General features: G+C 43.2%; 2 protein-coding genes across 2 annotated transcripts in view; one reads left to right on the plus strand and one right to left on the minus strand.

Moving 5' to 3' along the window:
• ttc22 (tetratricopeptide repeat domain 22) overlaps positions 1-1,143 on the minus strand; it is a 20,690-nt gene extending 19,547 nt beyond the window's left edge. Inside the window, exon 1 of the mRNA XM_079506396.1 lies at positions 1,060-1,143. The gene's annotated coding sequence lies outside the window, so the exon portion shown is untranslated. The remainder of the gene's footprint in view (positions 1-1,059) is intronic.
• lurap1 (leucine rich adaptor protein 1) overlaps positions 1-10,641 on the plus strand; it is a gene marked incomplete at its 3' end in the record, with an annotated part of 14,708 nt that extends 4,067 nt beyond the window's left edge. Inside the window, exon 2 of the mRNA XM_079505450.1 lies at positions 9,724-10,641. Within this exon, the coding sequence (XP_079361576.1) occupies positions 9,724-10,641 (918 nt within the window). The remainder of the gene's footprint in view (positions 1-9,723) is intronic.
• Between the last annotated feature and the right edge of the window lie 9,300 nt (positions 10,642-19,941).

Here is a 19,941-nt window from a genome sequence, read left to right on the forward strand (position 1 = left end):
GTGCTGTGCTGTTTCGTCACAGAGCCTATTAGCAGCGTGACATTGTGAAGCTGGTATATCTCACCATGGGAGAGTCACTGATTGGACATCAACTGTGTACACACACACACACACACACACACACACGCACACGTTCACACGTTATATCTAACAACGTGTGCCAGATTTAGCCTGACCTGTAAGCTATTAATCGTTCCGCATATTCCTGGCATGTCATGTATGTACCAGGGCATGGCATATAATGTTGCATCCCTTGTTATCTTCATCAGTTGAAGCCACCAGGAAAATGCAGTTATCCCTGAGAAATACTTAAAGTGTTGTTTTCCGTATAATGTAAGTGCCACATTGAGCATGAAAATCTGATTTGCACTGTGTGCCAAGAAGTGATCATCCTTTAATCCTGTTTCCTTCCCTGGTGGCACAGATAAAGGCTTGTATCAGCAGGAAATGAGTCATGTCTTATGATAAATATTCCTAACCAAGTATATTTATAACGCACCATATCTGTTGATGCTGCAGGCTAAACACTAGAATGCATTTTGCTCGGAAAGCACAACCTGATTATGCCTTTTATTTGCACCATATAAAGACAAAGAGGCATGTTCAAGATCAAAAGGAGAAAATTCTCCTGGCACACTCTTCTGGTTTGTTCTGTATCAGATCAGACCAGATGGAAGAGAACACGTACTGTCCACAGTCTGAGAACACGTTTATTTTATTTGTATTTATTTTTATTGATTGAATGCTTTAGTAACAGTTATAGATAGAGGTACGCTTTACAATGATTGTTAAAACACTGAAAGCCCTAGGCTAGGGGCTTGTTTCCATTGGTCCATACTGTCCACAGCACTGATGTTTCCATTGCAGTGGTGTGACACTGTCTGGAGGGTGTATAATACCACTGACTGTACTGTACATTATCTATTATACAATTGAAAACGTGTGCCCAAAACGCTGTGCGCACGCACAGGAACAAAAGCCACCAGCTACTACGTCACTGACACACTGCAACACACACTGCAACAACCCACTAAACACACTAACACGTCACAGACTTACCCTCCGCGTCGATCCACGGCTATCTCCTCATGTCGCGCAGCACGGCCACACTCAACATCACCCGCGTAAAAATTGTCATTGCACTGCCACTACAGCCGCCTCCCGTCCAGACTCACAAACAATCAGTAAATAAACACACACACAAACACGCCACAAGCACCGACACCCCCGCCTAATTTGTTGCCAGGTCTATGAAAACAAGCCCAGAAAAAATGCCATTCAACACGCTACTTACAACTCGCTTACAATTCGCGGACCTGGCAACACTGCATCCTGTTTTCCCATTGGCTACGGTTGCTACAACACGCATTTGCACTGCATGCTGGGAGCAACACAGCTTAATATATGGGTCACCGATTGCTGTGCTACATCCCCCTCATGTTCTCACCACCCCGTTCGGCTACACCACACACACTAACCTACACAATTCTCCACATGCAACACAGGGCCCTTATTGGCTAGCCCCCTCACATGGCGATCCCCACGCTGCAAAACACAGGGCAGCCAGCCACACACACACACACACACACACTCATTCTAACTTGGATGGACAGCGCCGCGATTACATACACAGTTTACCATACGTCCTCTTTTGGGGGCCTGTCCGGCCAGTCCGGGTGGTTTTATAAATTCCTTCAAATGTCCGGGGTTTTACACGTATCGCCTGTAGTGTATCGCTACGCTCACAGACCATTCACACCAATGTGTATTACAATGCACGTTCAATGGTTCGTAGTGGAAAAACACTGTGAGAGGTGGACTTTCAGCCCGAACCCCGGAATGTGTATTCTTCATAACTCTGCATGCGCTGCACGCTGACACCACTACCACTGGTCCCGACCGCAGATCAGGGAAAGGCTCGCTGGCTGCTCCGCTGTCTGCAGATAGACAGACAGCGGAGAACTATCTCATCATTGACATGCAGAAAAAGTAGGCTGCTGTTTTCTTAGCTTTGTGACTGACCACTGAGAAGCACATTGTATTGTCTGCAAAGGAACTATGTGTCTGTCACAAATACAAGTTCTGTCCTGCAAGCCCATGTCATGTCAACACAGACAAGGCAGCTGTGCGCGCGGTGAGTCCTGCAAATTATAATGACCCAATATTATTTTGTACAACCTAGCAAAGCATAAGATATGATGGTTTGGAGAATAGGCTGGTCTCTCTTTTTACAACAGATAAGCCATTGCATACAGGTTCTCAAACTTTTTAATTTCAAGGACCCCCATAACTCTGAGAGTCAAACCAAATGGACCCATAAGAGTCCCATTTGATTCCTTTTCTACAGTATCAGAGTTAAAAGTTATAAAAGACTCCATTTGGTTACATTTGTACACTCTCAGAGTTACAGACCTGTAAGGGTCCATTTGGGTCCATGTGTTACACTCTCACAGTTACAGACCTATAATGGGTCCATTTGGAACCCCCTCAAGGAACCATGAGGGTCCCTGGATCACACCTTTCAGAGCCACTGCTTTAAATACATACATAACTAATATAGAGCATATTTGATCCATTTATTGTTAGGCTATAGATTCTTTTGACATCTCAATTTAACAGAACCGCCCACGCACGGCACATGCACGACGTGCACGACGTGCACGCGCATGTGCACATCCACATGCACGCGCGCATGTGTCCTCTTTTTGGTAATTCAGAATATGGTATGCCTACACAGTTAAAATAATGCAAACACGCAAATCGCACAAACGACTGCGTCGACACCTGGCGTGGAACAAACGGGACGAACCGAGGCGCATATATGGATAAGAACAACAACACTACACGCGCGCGCGCGCACGCGCTGCAACACAAAACAGCTGCATAAAACGCGTGTCACTGTGGACTTCTGTATCTGTGGACTTCTGTATCGCAACGCGGGGCAACGCAACTCTGGGATGAGCGGGCCGAAGGCCCGCGAAATTCTAGTACAGTTACATTTGTTGAACACAGTGGCTATACAGTACAGTACACACATACTGTATGTGCAACACACTCATACCCACAGTACACATACAATACTGTACATCTCCACACCTACTGTAATCTGCTTGGGATATCTTGGCAACCCTGGTGGTCCTTGACCCCAACTAAATAATTGATAGTTTGGAATCAAATATAGACCCCGTATGTAACTCTGTCAGTGTACAAATGGAACCAAATGCACCCTTATAGATCTATTTTGTTACATTTGTATCATGCTTTTAGAGTAAAATGAACACTGACGATTTTACAGTGTAGACTGGGATCACAGAGAGGCCTAAGCATGTCAAACTGGGGGTCCTTGAACAAAAAAAAAGGTTTAGAATCTGTGGTGCTGGATGTGAGAAGCAGGAAAATGAGTTTTCCAGAATCCCACACATTAGCCGGGAGTTGTTTGGCCTGACTCCGGAATAGTAAAGCTGAAATCAGTTTGGCTTTGTTTGGTTGGCAGAAAGAATGGTTAAAGATGCATTAACAGAGTCCCAGTGCTCAGGCCCTATGGTCCATACGTCAACCCCCATATCACTGCTGTTGCATGGAAACTGCATAACCCACATATGGACATGGTCCTTTAGTTTTTACAATGTCTTAACCATGAGTTTTATGTATTCCAAGACTGCATGGTTGTCAATCTGAAAATAAGGGTGTTTTTCAATTCAGAAAACCAGCTTTTACAGCGACAAATCTCTTTGAACAGCCGCAGTATAATACATGCTGGATACCTGCATAATAAAGGGTTTTTGTATAGTATACTGTATATGCTTGAAGCTGGCTCTTCAAGTTCTTCATAACTGACATAACTTTTCTGACAGCAGATATGAAATACATTCACAACAACATCACTAGTTGGGACACAATTGAAAAACTGTAGATAATAATAACAGTACACGCATCCGCCTGGGTGATGGCAGACTGCTGGGGAAGCGCTGGCATTTTGGCATGGGGGTCAGATCAACATATGGAATGAATTCTGTACTGGCCATACATGGAGCGTGTCTTGAGTGTACAGGGTTTGATGAGGTCAGATCAACATGTGAATTGTCAGAACAGGTCAGCTCCATATATGGAGATCTAAGGGTGGAAGCGGGGCAGTGTCTTGAGTGTACAGGGTTTGATGAGGTCTGGTCATATATGGAGCGTGCCTTGAGTGTACAGGGTTTGATGAGGTCAGATCAACATATGGAATGTCAGAACAGGTCAGCTCTATATATGGAGATTTAAGGTTGGCAGCGGGATCAGTGTCTTGAGTGCACAGGGTTTGATCAGGGCCCAGGTAGGGCCAGGTCCTAATTTTCGGGCCTGTTGAGAACTCTAGTTCTCTAGTTCGCCGGCTTCCGGGTGCTAATAACTGTCTAGACTAGAGTTTGAATGGACAGGTATCAGTCAAAAGGGAGACATCGAAGAGGAAGGACGAGTGGGGATGGATCAACATATCGAAAGTCAGAACAGGTCAGCTCCATATATATGGATATCTAAGGGTTTGAGGTCAGATGTAGGGTTGCTGGCCGGCTACATATATGCAGATCTAGGTGGTGTTGGCATGTCATTGACCATGTAAATAGCATAGTCATAAACCTGTGAAAATGAGGCAAAACAATAGTATTGTTTTGTAAATAACATTTTCGTTCTGTGTGGTGTAAATATCTTTGACCATGGTGGCCTTACAGTATGTATTTAAATACAAGGGATGTATGAATACAAGGGACATGCTGATGTGGGCACACTTGGAATTCTCCTACACAACACCTTTATTATATGAAACCACATTATGACAGACAATGTTCTCATGCAGTTATGGATCATTGTCATGTCGAAGTGTGAGTCTACCACCCTATATAGTACATGATTCATTTCAGCGCTGCACTTTCTACTTGGATGGGTGTTATTACCCGCAAAAACATGCTGATGTACACCATGTCAATTCAAGTAGTACAAGCTAAGCTAAATACAGCTTGTAAACAGGGCACATACTGTAGCGATTAGTGAGGCCTTGGATCAGCAGAAGACAGGTTAATGTTTTGGCTTTTAAATAGATTGTATCAGCAAACAAACTCCGCAGTTCAATTGTTTTTTTTGTTTTGTTTTTTCTACATGTTCTTCTATGCAACCATGGAAAACTGGCTATTTCTCTCCTCCTAGGCAATGTTCTTTAACAATATACCATCTTACTGTATTTTACAAGGTAAAAACACTACCCATTACAGCTGAGATAACATTTTCTAGCATTAAAAGTAAAAGTCATTACGTAAATGCAACCTGCAGAGAAGACTAGCTCAGCAGCAGCAGATTCCACAGACTAGACACGGCTTTGTCAGCGTGTGCCACCTCAGCGCTAGCTGACTGAGACACAGTAGTATATTTACTACCATCCTCATTAGACACTCAGCCGTTGCCAGCCCAAACCTCAAACCTCAGTCCAGAGCCCAACCCCTGACTCTACCACACCCCAGGAGGCCTTGCTATTTACAGCAACACGCAGGCAAACAAAGTTGTGCTTGTTGTCTGTTGCTCACGTTCCCCGTTTTTCTGTTTTGTTTGGTACGCGTTAAATGAACAGCAGAAATGGACGGATGGACAGATGGATGGATGGATGGATGGATGGATGGATGGATGATTTGATGAATTGTTGAAACTTATGGATGGATGGATGGGACAAACCTGATGACTTGATGCCGGTTGACGTCAGCACAAATTATTTCTGTTGTGTGTGACATCAGACCATCATAGAGAGAGATGAAATCAGAGAGTCAATTTCACCCATGCAATAGTCCAGCCAATGCTGGGTGCAAAACCATTTGTTGTGCTTTTAATCTGATTGATTTCTATCCCCTATATTATCCTCTCCCTCAAAAGGCCTTGCCTTTTGCCAGGCCACAATTGTATTTTAATTTGTCTTGTCTGATTAAACAAAGGTTTAATCCTAAATTCATTAACTCGGACATAACCATAAACAAACCTGATACTCCCATAGGGCATATAGCTATGGCGGTCATTTTGAGGTGCCACAGATCGAAAGCCTATACATTTCTTTTAAAGCCTGGAAGCCTGGAAACAAGCCATCCAAGCTCCTGGTGAATCATGGCCATGAAACATTTGGTTCTGTGTCAAACAATAATTTATTTGAAAACCACAAAAATTATAATTTATTAGTATATCCTAGCTGTCGGGCAGAAACCAGCTAACTCCATTTTTCAGCTTTTTTAGGGGCACTAGCCCCTCCAATGCCTGCCTGGCTTTGTGTGTGTGTCCTGTGATGTCATGTGGCAGCCAAGTCTATGGACTTTTTATGCAGAAATCATGGATATGCTGCCTGATGGGTAGACTAAAGAGTGGTTGAAGTCACATCCACATGGGTGATGTCATGCCTCAACACTCCCTAGCTCAACCCTCTCATCCAAGTATGGTCACTAACTCTCACTTGTGGCTGCAAGGATACATGATGGCAGCGTCCTATATCCAACATGGCGACGGTCAATTAGCTCAAGGCTTCAAAATGAGAGTACACAAACCAATAGGTGACATCATGACAGTCACATTGACTCTGTCTATTTCTCCCCAGTCTATGTGCTCACCACCACCTTTTAAATCAGTTCAATATTGTGGTTTGAGAGCTGAGCCTGCCAGTGTAATTCATTGTACTGAAGCATACAGTGTGACTTTGGCATCAGCAGATCTCTCACCTCATTTAGCAGGCGCCTCATGCCATTCCCTCCGTCTAAACTAGCTCTGCTGAGAACACCCTGACTTTCTGCCTCATGTCCTCTTCTGGATGGTCACCAAGGCTTATCCTGCCGTTGGACAGGATTGTGGTGCCATGGTGTGTGTGTGCATGTGCGTGCGTGCGTGCATGTATTAACATTACAGAAAGCACAAAAATAATGGGTATAAGAGAAATCAAGGGGTCACTTTCTCAGCTTAGAAACAAGTAAAACGAGTAGAAAAATGTTATCAAAGCTTTGGTTTCAATCCCTCCAGCTATACTGTATGGACAATTAGTGTTGAACACTGTCAACTGTCCTTTGCATGAACCAATTGTGTGAGTTCATGCAAAGGGCAGCCGCCACCACCCTCATATAGGGAGGGAGGATATATCATTAAAATGCCCTAGAAAATGTTTAATCAATCTGTTACATTAGCATGCTTTCCTTCCTCCATAATGGAATATGGGTTCTCTGATCGTATTGTTTGGAACAATAATGATACACTTGAGTTGACAGAGACGTAACTGCTAAATCTATATTGGTATGTTGTTCCACTGGACAATGCTATTTTTTTTTTTGCATTTTTGCATTTTTTGCAATGCTAATGGCACTAACTATTTGCAGATAGTCGGAGATAAACAGTACGATGGCATCGAATAATCAATAGGTTCCTCTCGAGTCTCCACTAGTTCATTGATTTGACCTCGAGGGTCAGAAGGAAGCCATACAGGAAATAAGAAAGGTACGTTTAAGACCGCTAAAGGTCGGAGGGCAAAGGTCTTTGGCTGAGGGACAGTTCTATTCACTCTCTACAATTAGCTCATTACTCCCATTGACAATAGCTCAAACTATAGTGGTGAAATAGTTAATCGAACTAATCAATTTAATTGATTATAAAGAATAATCAATAATTTTGTAAAACAATCGACTAATAGTCTATCTATATATCGTATGTTATTTTGAACTGTGAAAATAGAAGCTCTAGAAGCTCAATGCGTGTGACAAAGTATAAGATTAAGATTGGCTTAAGTGGTTATAATCGATTTGTTGATATTGTCGATTTTATGGATATTGTGTTTCTTTGTTGTTATAGTTAGTAATCTCTGCATCATTGTAAATAAGGTTCTCCCTCAATGATCTGTCAGAGTAAAGGTTGAATGAATGCATGATATATTTGATTGAAACCTTTATTTATTCTCGAAAAAGCATTGTGGTTCACCCTCGCGACTGTGACTCACGAGGTAGAGCAATCGTCCAATGATCCATGGGTCGGCGGTTCGAATCCAGGCTCCTGTCTACATGTTAAAGTGTCCTTGGGCATGACACTGAACCCCAAATTGCTCCTGATGTCCTGGTTGGTACCTTGCATGGCTTCCGCCGCAATTGGTGTATGAATGTGTGTGTGAACTGTGAATGGGTGAATGTAATGCACCTTGGATAAAGGCGATTGTGTCAGGTTCAATTCACTTCCCAACAGGACTGGTGAATGAAGCATAAAACTGAAGCACAATGACATGTGCGAATGCATAGTATCGTATCATCATCTCCAGCAGTCATTATCACAAATCATCTGGCAATGAAACATTCAGAGAAAATCCTGTGGTGCACTGGTTTCTTTAGTGTGCTCAGGGCTGCGGAAGCCCCCAGATTGGCACTTAATGCAAAATAATCTAAGTTGAATTTTAAGATTGTACAGTGTGTCCATGTCCAGTTGGCAGCTATTGTGCTGTCCCCTGGGGCCAGGCCAGCAATCATAGCCAATCCACTTTGTTGGAGCTAGCGAGAAAGAGAGACAGAGAAAATGAGATGGGGGCAGGAGACAGACAAATAGATAAGTAGACTAGGTTGTGTGCGTGTGTGTGTGTGTGTGTGTGTGTGTGTGTGTGTGTGTGTGTGTGTGTGTGTGTGTGTGTGTGTGTGTGTGTGTGTGTGTGTGTGTGTGTGTGTGTGTGTGTGTGTGTGTGTGTGTGTGTGTGTGTGTGTGTGTGTGTGTGTGTGTGACAGACAGGAGAGAGGGGATGGATATCGTCATGCTAAACCTTGAATGACAGTTCCATATATCACCTCCTGGCCCCTGCTCTTTCCTGCAGGTTGCTCTGCTAATGTATTCTGTGCAGTGGCTGTTATTTTGGATTCCTAGTACTTACATTTATTTCCACTGCGCAACTCATAAACGCACACACATCTTTGACTAGCATTGATACCTGACCTACAAACGGAGAGCAACTAAGCAAATAATCTGGCATAGTGCTTAGTGTATTGTAAGCCATGGTGCGTTTTCTCCATCTCCCCTTATCTTTCCTTCCACCTACATAAGTCTTGTACCTGTCACTATTGTATGTGCTGTTATTGCAGTGGTTCTCAATCTTATCACGCCGTGACCCCCAAAGTAATCTCCAGTGTTTTCCCATGTAAAACTTATGTCACTACCTGAGTTGCCTGCGTATTTGAAATCCGAGTCAAATAGGACCCTGTAGCTGGCGAGACTGAATAGTGAAGTGAGCAAAAAACCAACGTAGCAAATCAGCCTGGACTCCAGGCTAAATGTGAATTCCAATGGATCTGTATTGTATTCATAGAAACATGACATTTCCATTCATAGCAATGCTGTGGAGACAGTAATTCATCCATACATTTGTTTAATATGAAGAGATGTGATTATACATCCATAGCATTTAATGTCACCAGCCCCCCCTGCTCCCCCAGCAGAGTAGGTGGCTCTGAACATCGGATGCAATGTGTGGGCACCAATTAAGTACTCTCTTAACTGTTACTCTAAACTGTAACCCATCGAACCCATTCACTCTACACCAAATCTCTGTACCAGAAATACTGTGGCGCGTTGCGAAGCTTGTAGTCGATCTGGCATTTTTACCCCAGAATAAGGATGCTGCGGTTCAAGTGGTTAAAATAACGTTCTTAAAAAGTTATTTTTCCGCTCTCTAATCTCACCATTTTGCTCCTTTCCATTTCTCCACAGGCACACCTGCGCTCAGTGGATGTGAAGATCCTGCAGCAGCTGCTGACCGTCCACGAGGGCATCGAGGCGGTCAAGTGGCTGATGGAGGAACGCAGCACCCTGACCAGCCGGTGCAGCAGCTTGACCAGCAGTCAGTACAGCCTGGGAGAGGGGCCAGACACCTCCTGGAGAGGCTCCTGGAGCAGCCTGCACGACAATGACAAGCTGGACAATGTCTCCATTGGCAGCTACCTGGATACCCTGGCGGATGACATGGATGAGTACTGCCCCTCCAGCTCCGAGTCTGTCATCTGCTCCTCCGCTCCGCCAGCCTCCGAGGCAGCCAGTGGAGGCCGGACAGGGGGAGGCACCGGGGATGCGGTTGCAGGAGCTGGGGTCGGAGACGGATCTGGGTCAGGGTCTAAGTCTGGAACTGAGGGCCTGCCTGGGGTGAGTGAGGTCGGAGAAGGGGCTCGGCTCGGTCCTGACGTCGCGGTCGGAAGTGGGATGGAGGTGATAGCTGGTCCAGGGACTGCTGGCAGTATCTCTGCAGTCACTACACGCGCTGCAGCACTTGGGAAATCAGCTGTACCTGGCGGCTCTGCGCAGAAGTCTGAGGGTTCTAAGCAAGAAGCTCTCATTTGGACTAAGGCAACAGAGAGGGAGAAGGGATTCCCAGCCAACAAGGACAATGGCCTTTCACAGGCAGTTAAGACTAATGGTGTCCTGGAGAAAGCAACCAAGCAGATAGGTGGTGGTTCTGACACAACCCGGCCCCGTCTCAATGACAAGTTGGGGAAAAAACAGAGTCCAAAACCTAAATCCTACAAGAATGGGAAGATCGACCTGGAGAGCTGCAAAAGAAATGGGAAAATGCACCTGGAGTATGATGCACACTGGCGGTGGGTGCAGTCACAAGAGGATGTGACTTTTTTGTAAGAAGGGTAAAGCCGCTATATTGACCACACTCTCTATAATGTAAAAAAAACTCAAGTGAAAGTTTGTGATGGAATTGAACAGCTGTTTTCAAATGCACAGCTGAGCCAGAGAGCATAGTATTTTTATTTTGTAGTTTCAATCCTGGGACTGCACTAATGTTATATAAAACATTGATGATGTCAGTATTAGTGTAAATGCACATTACAGAACGTTGACCATATAGCCAAAATAGATGGCCTCACAGAAAAGTACAGTAGATTATTAATTAAAAAAAAGATCCCATATCATAGTTTCTCAGGGTCTATCTCAGCACTCCCTGATTATATATTATATTTTCTAGATGAACTCAAGTACTCTCATAGTGTGAGTTCACCCTTACAAATAAAGCACAGTGTTAAGATCTGTTATAATAATCACGTCTACCACTTGCTGGATAGCCAAAACATCTCTTCTGATTTGTATTGTTTTGGTGGACATTTGTTTAAAACTATTTAACAATTTTACAAGACATTTATTCAGGAAGAAAGCTACAGTAAATATAAAATATGTAATAATTCAGTTAACAAGAGCTCTTCAACATGAATCAATCAACCTAATCTCCAAAGTTCACGGCCAGTGCTTTCCACAATCAATCCCACTGATGTCATAAGTGAAAATTTATTTTTAAATTCAAAAGATTACAATTGAACCATTAATGTGAATATTCATAGATAGTATTACTCAATAAAGTAATAGCAGACGTTGTGCAACCCTGAAATTAAATGCCAGGGTATCGTCATGAAATATGTGAGCCACAGTGTCCTTAGTGTTTCTCTGCCATTTCTATTAATTTGACCAGGAGCAGATGACATATTAGTAGGGAGAGAACTGAAGATAGTAACAATACAGTTCTCTCATTCAGAATGTACCCACTGTATGCACCTGTGTCTTTGTGGAGCTAATACCTACAGTACTTAACCGACCAATTGCAATATTGTATATTCAGGTACTAGTTGTGAATGGTTGTAGCTGGCAAGTGTTATTGTTCTTTTCTGATGATTACAGTAACCTGTGTTAGATTTATATTTGAGAGCAAATGTTGTGCCTGAATTTGGTGTAAACCTAACCTGCATATGCCTGTATTTTCTCTCCCAAGATGACTGCACTGTTGTTACGATAATCTTGTGTTTTTTATATGACAGTTGTTGATTTATTTGCCTCTGCTTGCGTGTCTAAATCAATAGACCCACACTCTGTGTACTCGTACCATGTGAGTGTTGAGTGGTCAAATGTGTTAGTGTGACTGGGTGGATATTGCATGCCCTAGCTGTGCTGAGAGCTTTATTGGTTGAATCGTGAGACAAATGTGTGATAGATTTAATACTATCAGAGAAGAAAAGCAATATTCCTGGAATACTTTATACTTGGCTTAAATCAAAAGCCTCTCTACACATAGAAAAGCCACTGAAAGCTAATAATGTCTGCTCTTCAAGACAGCGGGTTGCTAAGACTACTGACAGAGAGAGGGTAATGGATGCTGGCGCGTGCATGTGTGCGCGTGTGTGTGTGTGTGTGTGTGTGTGTGGGAGGGGAAGGAGAGAGTGAGAGAGACTGCCTGCCTGTGCACAGCTGGTCTGTCAGTTGTGGATACGAGCTGACAAATCCCAAAGGTTTTCAAGAGTTTTCAACTCATTCACCGTGGGCTCGCTCATATTTAACTGTCATATTTAGAATGGGAGATGCTGTATTTGGTATAATAGGGGAGACCACAGTTCATAATAAGTTCCTATCATTTTATTTATTTATTGTACGATTGCCAGAAAAAAACAACCTCTTAAAATGTAGCGGTTTATGTTCCCTCCTACATGTGATGACCTTTAAAAAAGCTGACATTTCAGGCTATGAACTTTGTTAGGCCACTTAGCACTCCCGCTATTACAGTTCTCCCTCATCAACAGCCCTGATTCCGTTTTTTCAAAAGTCCCTTTTAGCATAAAGGTCAACATGGTCCATTGTACTCTGGAACAAAACTGATTACAAGACTTTTGGCATACTTTACAACTCAGTAAAGCAACAAAGACAATGATGATGATGCTGTTGTTTGTTGATTGACGTTGAGGTGGTCCTATGTGTAAAGTCTCAACTGACTGCCACTCCTTGTGATTATTATTATTCAGACTGTATTGGGTATTACAGGCCAAAATATGAGTGGAGCATCATCTTCCTTAATTTATTCCTTTTTGTTTCTTCTCTATACTGCTCCCCCTCACTTTATTTGGTTCTTCTTCTCCATCACAACACTGGCTTCATGGAAACACGCACCCAGTGCCAACATGCACACACTACTATGCATTCACAATGCCTGCACATTTGAGGCTGCACTAAAAAGATGGCACCACAGTAACTAGTGACTCCAGGCTGACTCTGGAGGCAGGAGAAGGAAACTATGCGAAAACCAGACATTTTAAATGTTACATTCCCTCATGGACCAGTAATACATCATTAAAACCTTTCCTCAACTAATATCTCCCCCCCTCTCTCTCTCTCTCTCTCTCTCACACCCAATTCTCTCAATAAAACTAAAGAGAGCATCCATCCATTTTTGGATGAGTGTGCCAACCATGAGTGTAGACATGGAGTCTGGTTCCTTATTTAACATATGTGTTGGCTGTAAAACGTGATTGGGTGCCAGAGCGTCTGCTCCCACAGTTTGTGGTTTTCTTTCCAGATTAGTTTAGCCATATGGAAAAAGCTACATTACCACTTTCAGTGTGGGGAGCAAAGCTGAGAAACACATTAGATCAGGCTATAGTATATGTTCTGCTGTTGTAATGTTTCTTCACTTTGCACATCCATGCATAATTCACGCACAGAAATGGTCTTAAAAGAGAATTTACACGTTGTTAAAACAGACTCACCAGTGATTCACATCAAAATCTCATTGTCTACACTGAGAAATCCTTTGGGTTCATTTTACACTCAGGATTTAGGTGCCAAGAAGTGCTGTATCTGTAGGAGCAGTCTTTGAAAGCAGACATATCCTATAGGCTCAGTGATTGATTCACTGTGTGCGCATGAGTTTTATATGTCAGTGGTTCTCAAATGTTTTGAGAATTAAGCCCCATAACTCTCAAGAGTTAACAGACTTGTAAGGGTTCATTTGGAACCCCTTTAAGTTTGTGAACCACTGATCTATGTAAAATTGTAGGAAGACATCTGTATATATAATCAACAATGGCAATGCACCCTAGACTCGACTGTGACTAGTGATTTTCAGCTCCAACACAGAATTCACATATGATGTCCAGAATATGATTTGAGACTAATTGAAAGATTATACTAAGAGGTGACAATATGCTAGATCCATTGCATAAAGATTATAGAGGTGACAATATGCTAGATCCATTGCATAAAGATTATAGAGGTGACAATATGCTAGATCCATTGCATAAAATCCTGCCAAGCAGCCTGTCATTCTGGGCTTTAGACAGACAGCATGATTATGAACAACGTACTGCAGATAAGATAACTCAGTTGCCATGACAATGAGACCAACGAGGCTTCACCACTGGTGGCCAGCAAAAACAATGCGAACAATCACTGGATTATGTAATCAGATTATAGAAAAGAATACCAGCACTCACATAGTCTCCTGGAAGGATTCAAGTTTTTTTTGTTTTCCCCCAGCAGCAAACAACAGTCAACAGTGACGGTTGTTTGCTGCTGGGGAGAAACAAAATAAAACTTGAATCCTTCCAGGAGACCACGTGAGTGCTGGTATTCTTTTCTATAGACTGTATCTTCCAGAACCGTGCACCCGTGACATTATGACGTGGAAATACTCAACCGAGTGCTTGCTTTTGCTTTCTTCTTTATGTAATCAGATGACAGAAATAAAGTAACTTAATAATAACCAGCCTTTGAAATCATTTTATGCGCAAAAACAGTCAGGGCAATCTTGGTTTCTTAAAATCTTTATTCGTGTCATGATAACAATCCCTCCAACTAAAACTTTGATATTGTTTTAATTTGAGTTTTGCTTTACTTTCTGACTAGTGCATAAAATAATGTAAATGGTAATTTTACTATTGCCAACAGTATATCACTAAAGCTGCCAGTTTTCCCATCCTGCCAGGCAGTCTGCCATCTCAAGTGTGCCCATCTGCCCATTAGAAAGCTCAGCCACACTCTCTAACAGTCAGCTGAGTTGGTGCAAAGAGGCTCTTTACTCACCAGTGGCTGAAGCTGGGGCTTGTTTGAGTGGCTCTAGAAGAGAGGCTAATTGTGTGTCCCTTGATAGAATGAGGAGGGGCTCATAGAAAGCTGAGTGGTGGAACTGAAAGGAAGCTTCCACCACCAGAGTCATGCTGTTTTTCCTTTACTCACAATTGTGTGCATGCATGCGTGCGTGCGTGCGTGCACATGCACATGCACATGCACATGCACATGCACATGCACATGCACATGCACATGCACGCACGCACGCACGCACACACACACACACACACACAAAAACTTTGCCTGCACTGACGTGGGTCTCAAAGCACCTGATGGGTCATTAAAGAAAAGAGCCATTAAGACCAGCTTTTCCTTTCATTGATACTCTTATTTATGCCACTCTCCCTGCATGTGCCCAAGTTCATAGTTCATGTGGCTCAAAGAACTGCAAGTGAATAGAAACAGGCCCACTGTGTACATGAATCGCATCCTGAACTGAACACAGGGTGTACATAGTATGAGGAATGGACAATGCAATGCAATGCACAGATCAGTGGACATAATGTTTGACTGTGTAAGTGGGGAAAAAAGGATTTATTTTAACAACACATGATTTTGTTATGCAATGTTTCCAGAGAGGAATATTTTTCTTTGTAAAATGGAGATGAAATACAGTGATTGAATATGTTCATTCATGTTGAGAATTATATTATGCTGGATGCAAACTATACAAAAGCTTATCCAATAATGATTAAAGGTATTTTAAATGTTATGCCTCTGTCTCTGTTCCCTCCGCGACTTGCTAAAAGATGGAGATCTCAGTTCATGTTATTCATGAAAACATCCCATTAACGGATCCCCTGGGCTTGGTTGGGTTTGGATACTTTTGGCAATTCATCAAATATTTCCCTACAGAGCAAGCAAATAAGACATGTGAAACAGATCCCCCCCCCCACACACACACACATACACAACCTTCTAACGTTCAGGGAAACCCGTGGAGGTTCAGGTTCTGTAAATCAATACACTCCCAGTGTTCCCAGACACCCGCTCCCAGTGCAGAGCCATTAGCACTCAGATGTACATCGAGGACATTTACTTTGTTTGTGATAAGAGACTCTGCTGTAATGAAAACACACTGAGCATCACTGCCATCTCTCTGTCTTCATACACCGTCAAATAAAATACACATTGTTCATTTAAATCTGAGGGTGCACACATGGATGGTTGGTGAGTCTATAGATCTACTATTTCTGAAAACATTTGAAACATTTAAAAAAGAATCCCCTGTGGTATAGAAACAAACCCCCTTAAGGGTCCATTTGGTTACATGTGTACTGTACACTGACACTCAGTAACAAATGGATGAATTAATTAGGATTTTGGATGACAAGGGAAAGGGGTAGTACCCTAGTGGATCAAAGATGAGGGGGATGTGATGGGGTGGTGTGGGGCTACTGGGCTAGTAATGTTTGGTGTGGGGGTGAGTAGAAACTGGTGGGTGCCGGTGAGAGATTGAAGTGATGACAGCATGGTTGTGTGACAGGTGAAGCCACGCCCCCTGGGCACACATTAAGCTCACATGATATGACAGGACATCCAGATCAGAGTCTATAGAGATACGACTATGACTGCATCCACACAGTCGCGTCACGAAGATGCCAAATGCCGCTCGCGGCAGGAGTCTCAAGATTCAAGATTCAAGATTGCTTATTTGTCATTCTTTCCAACTGCAGCAGCAGAAAAAAACGAAATTACGTGTCTCCTAGTTAAAAGACAGCACAGGCTCATACAATAATAAATATATCAAGTGCAAGACAATACTCTGAATATAAATAAGTCTCTTCCTGGTGGTCTAAAAAACAGGAAGAGACTCCTGCCACGAGCGGCATCTTCGTGACGCTACAGTGTGTAAATGCTCTGTATGTACAGTTTACCCAATAAATAATTCCTAAGACTTGGAGTCCTATATTGTCCTCTAGTTTCATATCTATGTGAAAGTTCTGACAGAAAATGTGTGTTTAGTAAAATATCTCCACTTTTCTACAAGCTGCATACGGAAGACATTCTTCTCCAGGACGAGGGGCCCGGAATGACCGATGACATGGATATGAAACTAGAAGACAATATCTGACTCCAAGTCTTAGGAATTATTTATTGGGTGAGTATACACACAGAGCGCAGAGTCGCGCACCACTTTTATGCTGCACATCCGGTGGCTATCGGTGGTATTGCAGGTGGTCCCTGGCCACATTTTTTAAGTTGTATTCCTTTTTTTGAGAGGCGCTATTTGTATTGTTTGTTTAGATCACTTACGACACTTTGTGTTGTAAGTGTGTGACACGTTTGTTTAGGTCACTAAATGATTATAAGACCTTATGTGGCTGATATAAATACAGTGGGCGCCCCTCACTTCACACACAATTTTACTTTTACTTGTATTTGCTACTCTTGTTTCTTGTGAATAATAATATTTTGATGGAGGACTTGGGGTGTCCCGTTTTGTCCGGGGAAAAATACTTAAATAGTTGATGCATTCAATTGCGCCTGTATCCAACAAAAATACCTTTGAAAACTATAGATTTATTTTGTCCAGCTCATGAATATAGCCTGCGATAGTGGCTAAACTTAACCCATGGAATGGTGTATAAACCCCCACCACTATTGTGTCAGGTGGTTAGTCAGGACGGTGGTCCCTGGGTCAAAATAAATTGAAAAACCCCTGACATATAGGATTAGGAAAAATATATGTATTTTCTCATGTTGTAGTGGAGCTAAATGCAGGACCTCTTTCTGATCTAATAAGCACCTCTGGCCCTTTGTCTGTTGCTGGTACATGCCATTTACACTGGATTAGAAGGGGAAAGGGGTGAGGAGATTAAATATGACGGGAATATGATGGGGTGTGCATGGTGCAGTCTTGTTTGGTGTGGATTTGAGTATAAACTGGTGGCGGTGCAGTGGTGAAAGAAGTGCTCAGATTTACTAAAAAGAATGATATAAGCACCGTTTTATACCTCATTGTACGTCTGTACGATTGTTCAATGCATCGAAACATTGCGTTGCGAGTCTGTGACAGCTATTGTGTCACATTGTGAGTTTATAGATCTGTAGCCTGGCCCAGCCTGTGTGGTTTCTGGTCTAGAGGGGCCCCCTGCAGTGCCCCCAACCCCCTCCTCTCCTCCCCGGTAGAAAACAGCGGAGAACACTGACATCGGCAAATTTTGGGCGACGCACCTCTGCACTGTTATTGGTTAGCGAAATACAAGCTTCCTATGCCAAATATTCCAATGGGTTTCCCCAGGCTTTTCTTTTTGAGCCGAATTGAAAGGAAATTAGAAAAAGTGCCCTTCTGGGCACAGGTCTCCACCAGGAGGATAGGAGTGTGTGTGTGATGTTTGGCAAAATGTTTAGGAGCAATATAAACGTGTGTGTGTGTGTGTGTGTGTGTGTGTGTGTGTGTGTGTGTGTGTGTGTGTGTGTGTGTGTGTGTGTGTGTGTGTGTGTGTGTGTGTGTGTGTGTGTGTGTGTGTGTGTGTGACGCGGCTTGGCCTATTGTAGCGCCACCATGAGGCTGATTTGAAAACTGTCAAGTGGCATTTCTTCCAAAGCCTAGTGGGAATATGCATGCACAGTTTCACCACAATCGGACGCTGCGTTGAGTAGTTGTGGCGATTTGTACAAAACGGGTACAAAGCAGGCTACTCCTGAAAAGTTTAGAAGCCAATCGTAGCCAATGAGGGTGGATTATGAGAAATCAAACAAACCCGTCTTGATCACATGATATTAGAAAATGTGTTTTACATATGTCGGCCTCCTGGTGGCGCTATAAAGAGCAGATGTGAAAAATTCCAGGCAAAGGTTTTTCCTTGGCCTCTAGGGAGTTGGCATACAAAGTTATCCACAGATCTGTGCAGTTAGATGTAAAAACACTTTTCGGCCAGTTATAGCGCCACCATGAGGCTGAGTTGAAAATGTTCATTTGGCATCTCTTCCTCGGCCTAGTGGGAATGTGCGTGCACAATTTCACGGAAATCACACGATGTGTTCATGATTTGCAGCATTTTGTTTGAAACTGAGCACTCCTGCGAACTTTGGAAGCCAATCTTAGCCAATCAGGATGGAGTCTGAGAAATCTGAAAGACCCGTTTCGTTGAATGGCTCTAGAGAGACTGTGTACCAATTTGCGTGATGTTTGGACAAAATCTGTACTGTACTGTACTGTCCAAAAACTTGTTTTGCACAAAGCAGCCTCCTGGTCGCGCTATAACAGGCCGTTCTGGAAATTCTGGGGCAGAGGTTCATCGTTGGCATCCAGGGAGTGTGTGTGCAAAATTTGGCATCGACCGGGTTAACGGTGCCGGAGATTAGCTGTTCACAGACGGAAGGACGGACACACACACGGACACACGGACGGACGGACGGAGGGCAAAACATACTCTCTCCCCATGCCTTTGGCCTGGTGGAGACAATTAAAGCCTGGGTACCGAGGCTAAATAGATCTGCTGTTGCTGTTGCTCATGCTCAAAATAGGTCGCAGAGTGGTGAAATCAATGGTGTAAAATGAAACTATGCCCAGCAGTGATTTCCCCCCGTGGTAGAAACAAAACAAAAGCGTTTCTGTTGAGATGATGGAGTGCAGTGCTTGATGCAGTCTGGTCTGAGTGTCACATGCATTGGTTGTCGGTGTCTGGGAGACAGTGGTTTTGTGTCGAAGTGCATAGCTTTACTAATTGAGCTGGATAAGTGTTTGCGGATTGTGCTGCTGCCTGTGTCAGCATAGTCTTACTGTAACTGCAGCGCCTGCATGAGAAGCCATTATAGGTTCCACTGCTGTGCGCACTACGCAGATCTACAAATGGTATCGTACCGCGATGCGTCTGCTTGTAGATCAGTTATTTTTGTTAAACGACACCCTCGCATGATGGAGTATAATTTAAATTAAGAAAAACACTACATGAGTACATTTTGAGCTAATTATAGGTAATTCCCAACCTGTGGGCCGGGGCACACAGGTGGGCCATGTGTATATGTGGGCCACCAAATAATTAAATAGACCCATCTGACCACTTAACACGGCTGCCATGTTAAATGGTCAGATGC

Source organism: Electrona antarctica, assembly GCF_951216825.1.
Source record: "Electrona antarctica genome assembly, chromosome: 7".
NCBI lineage: Eukaryota > Metazoa > Chordata > Actinopteri > Myctophiformes > Myctophidae > Electrona > Electrona antarctica.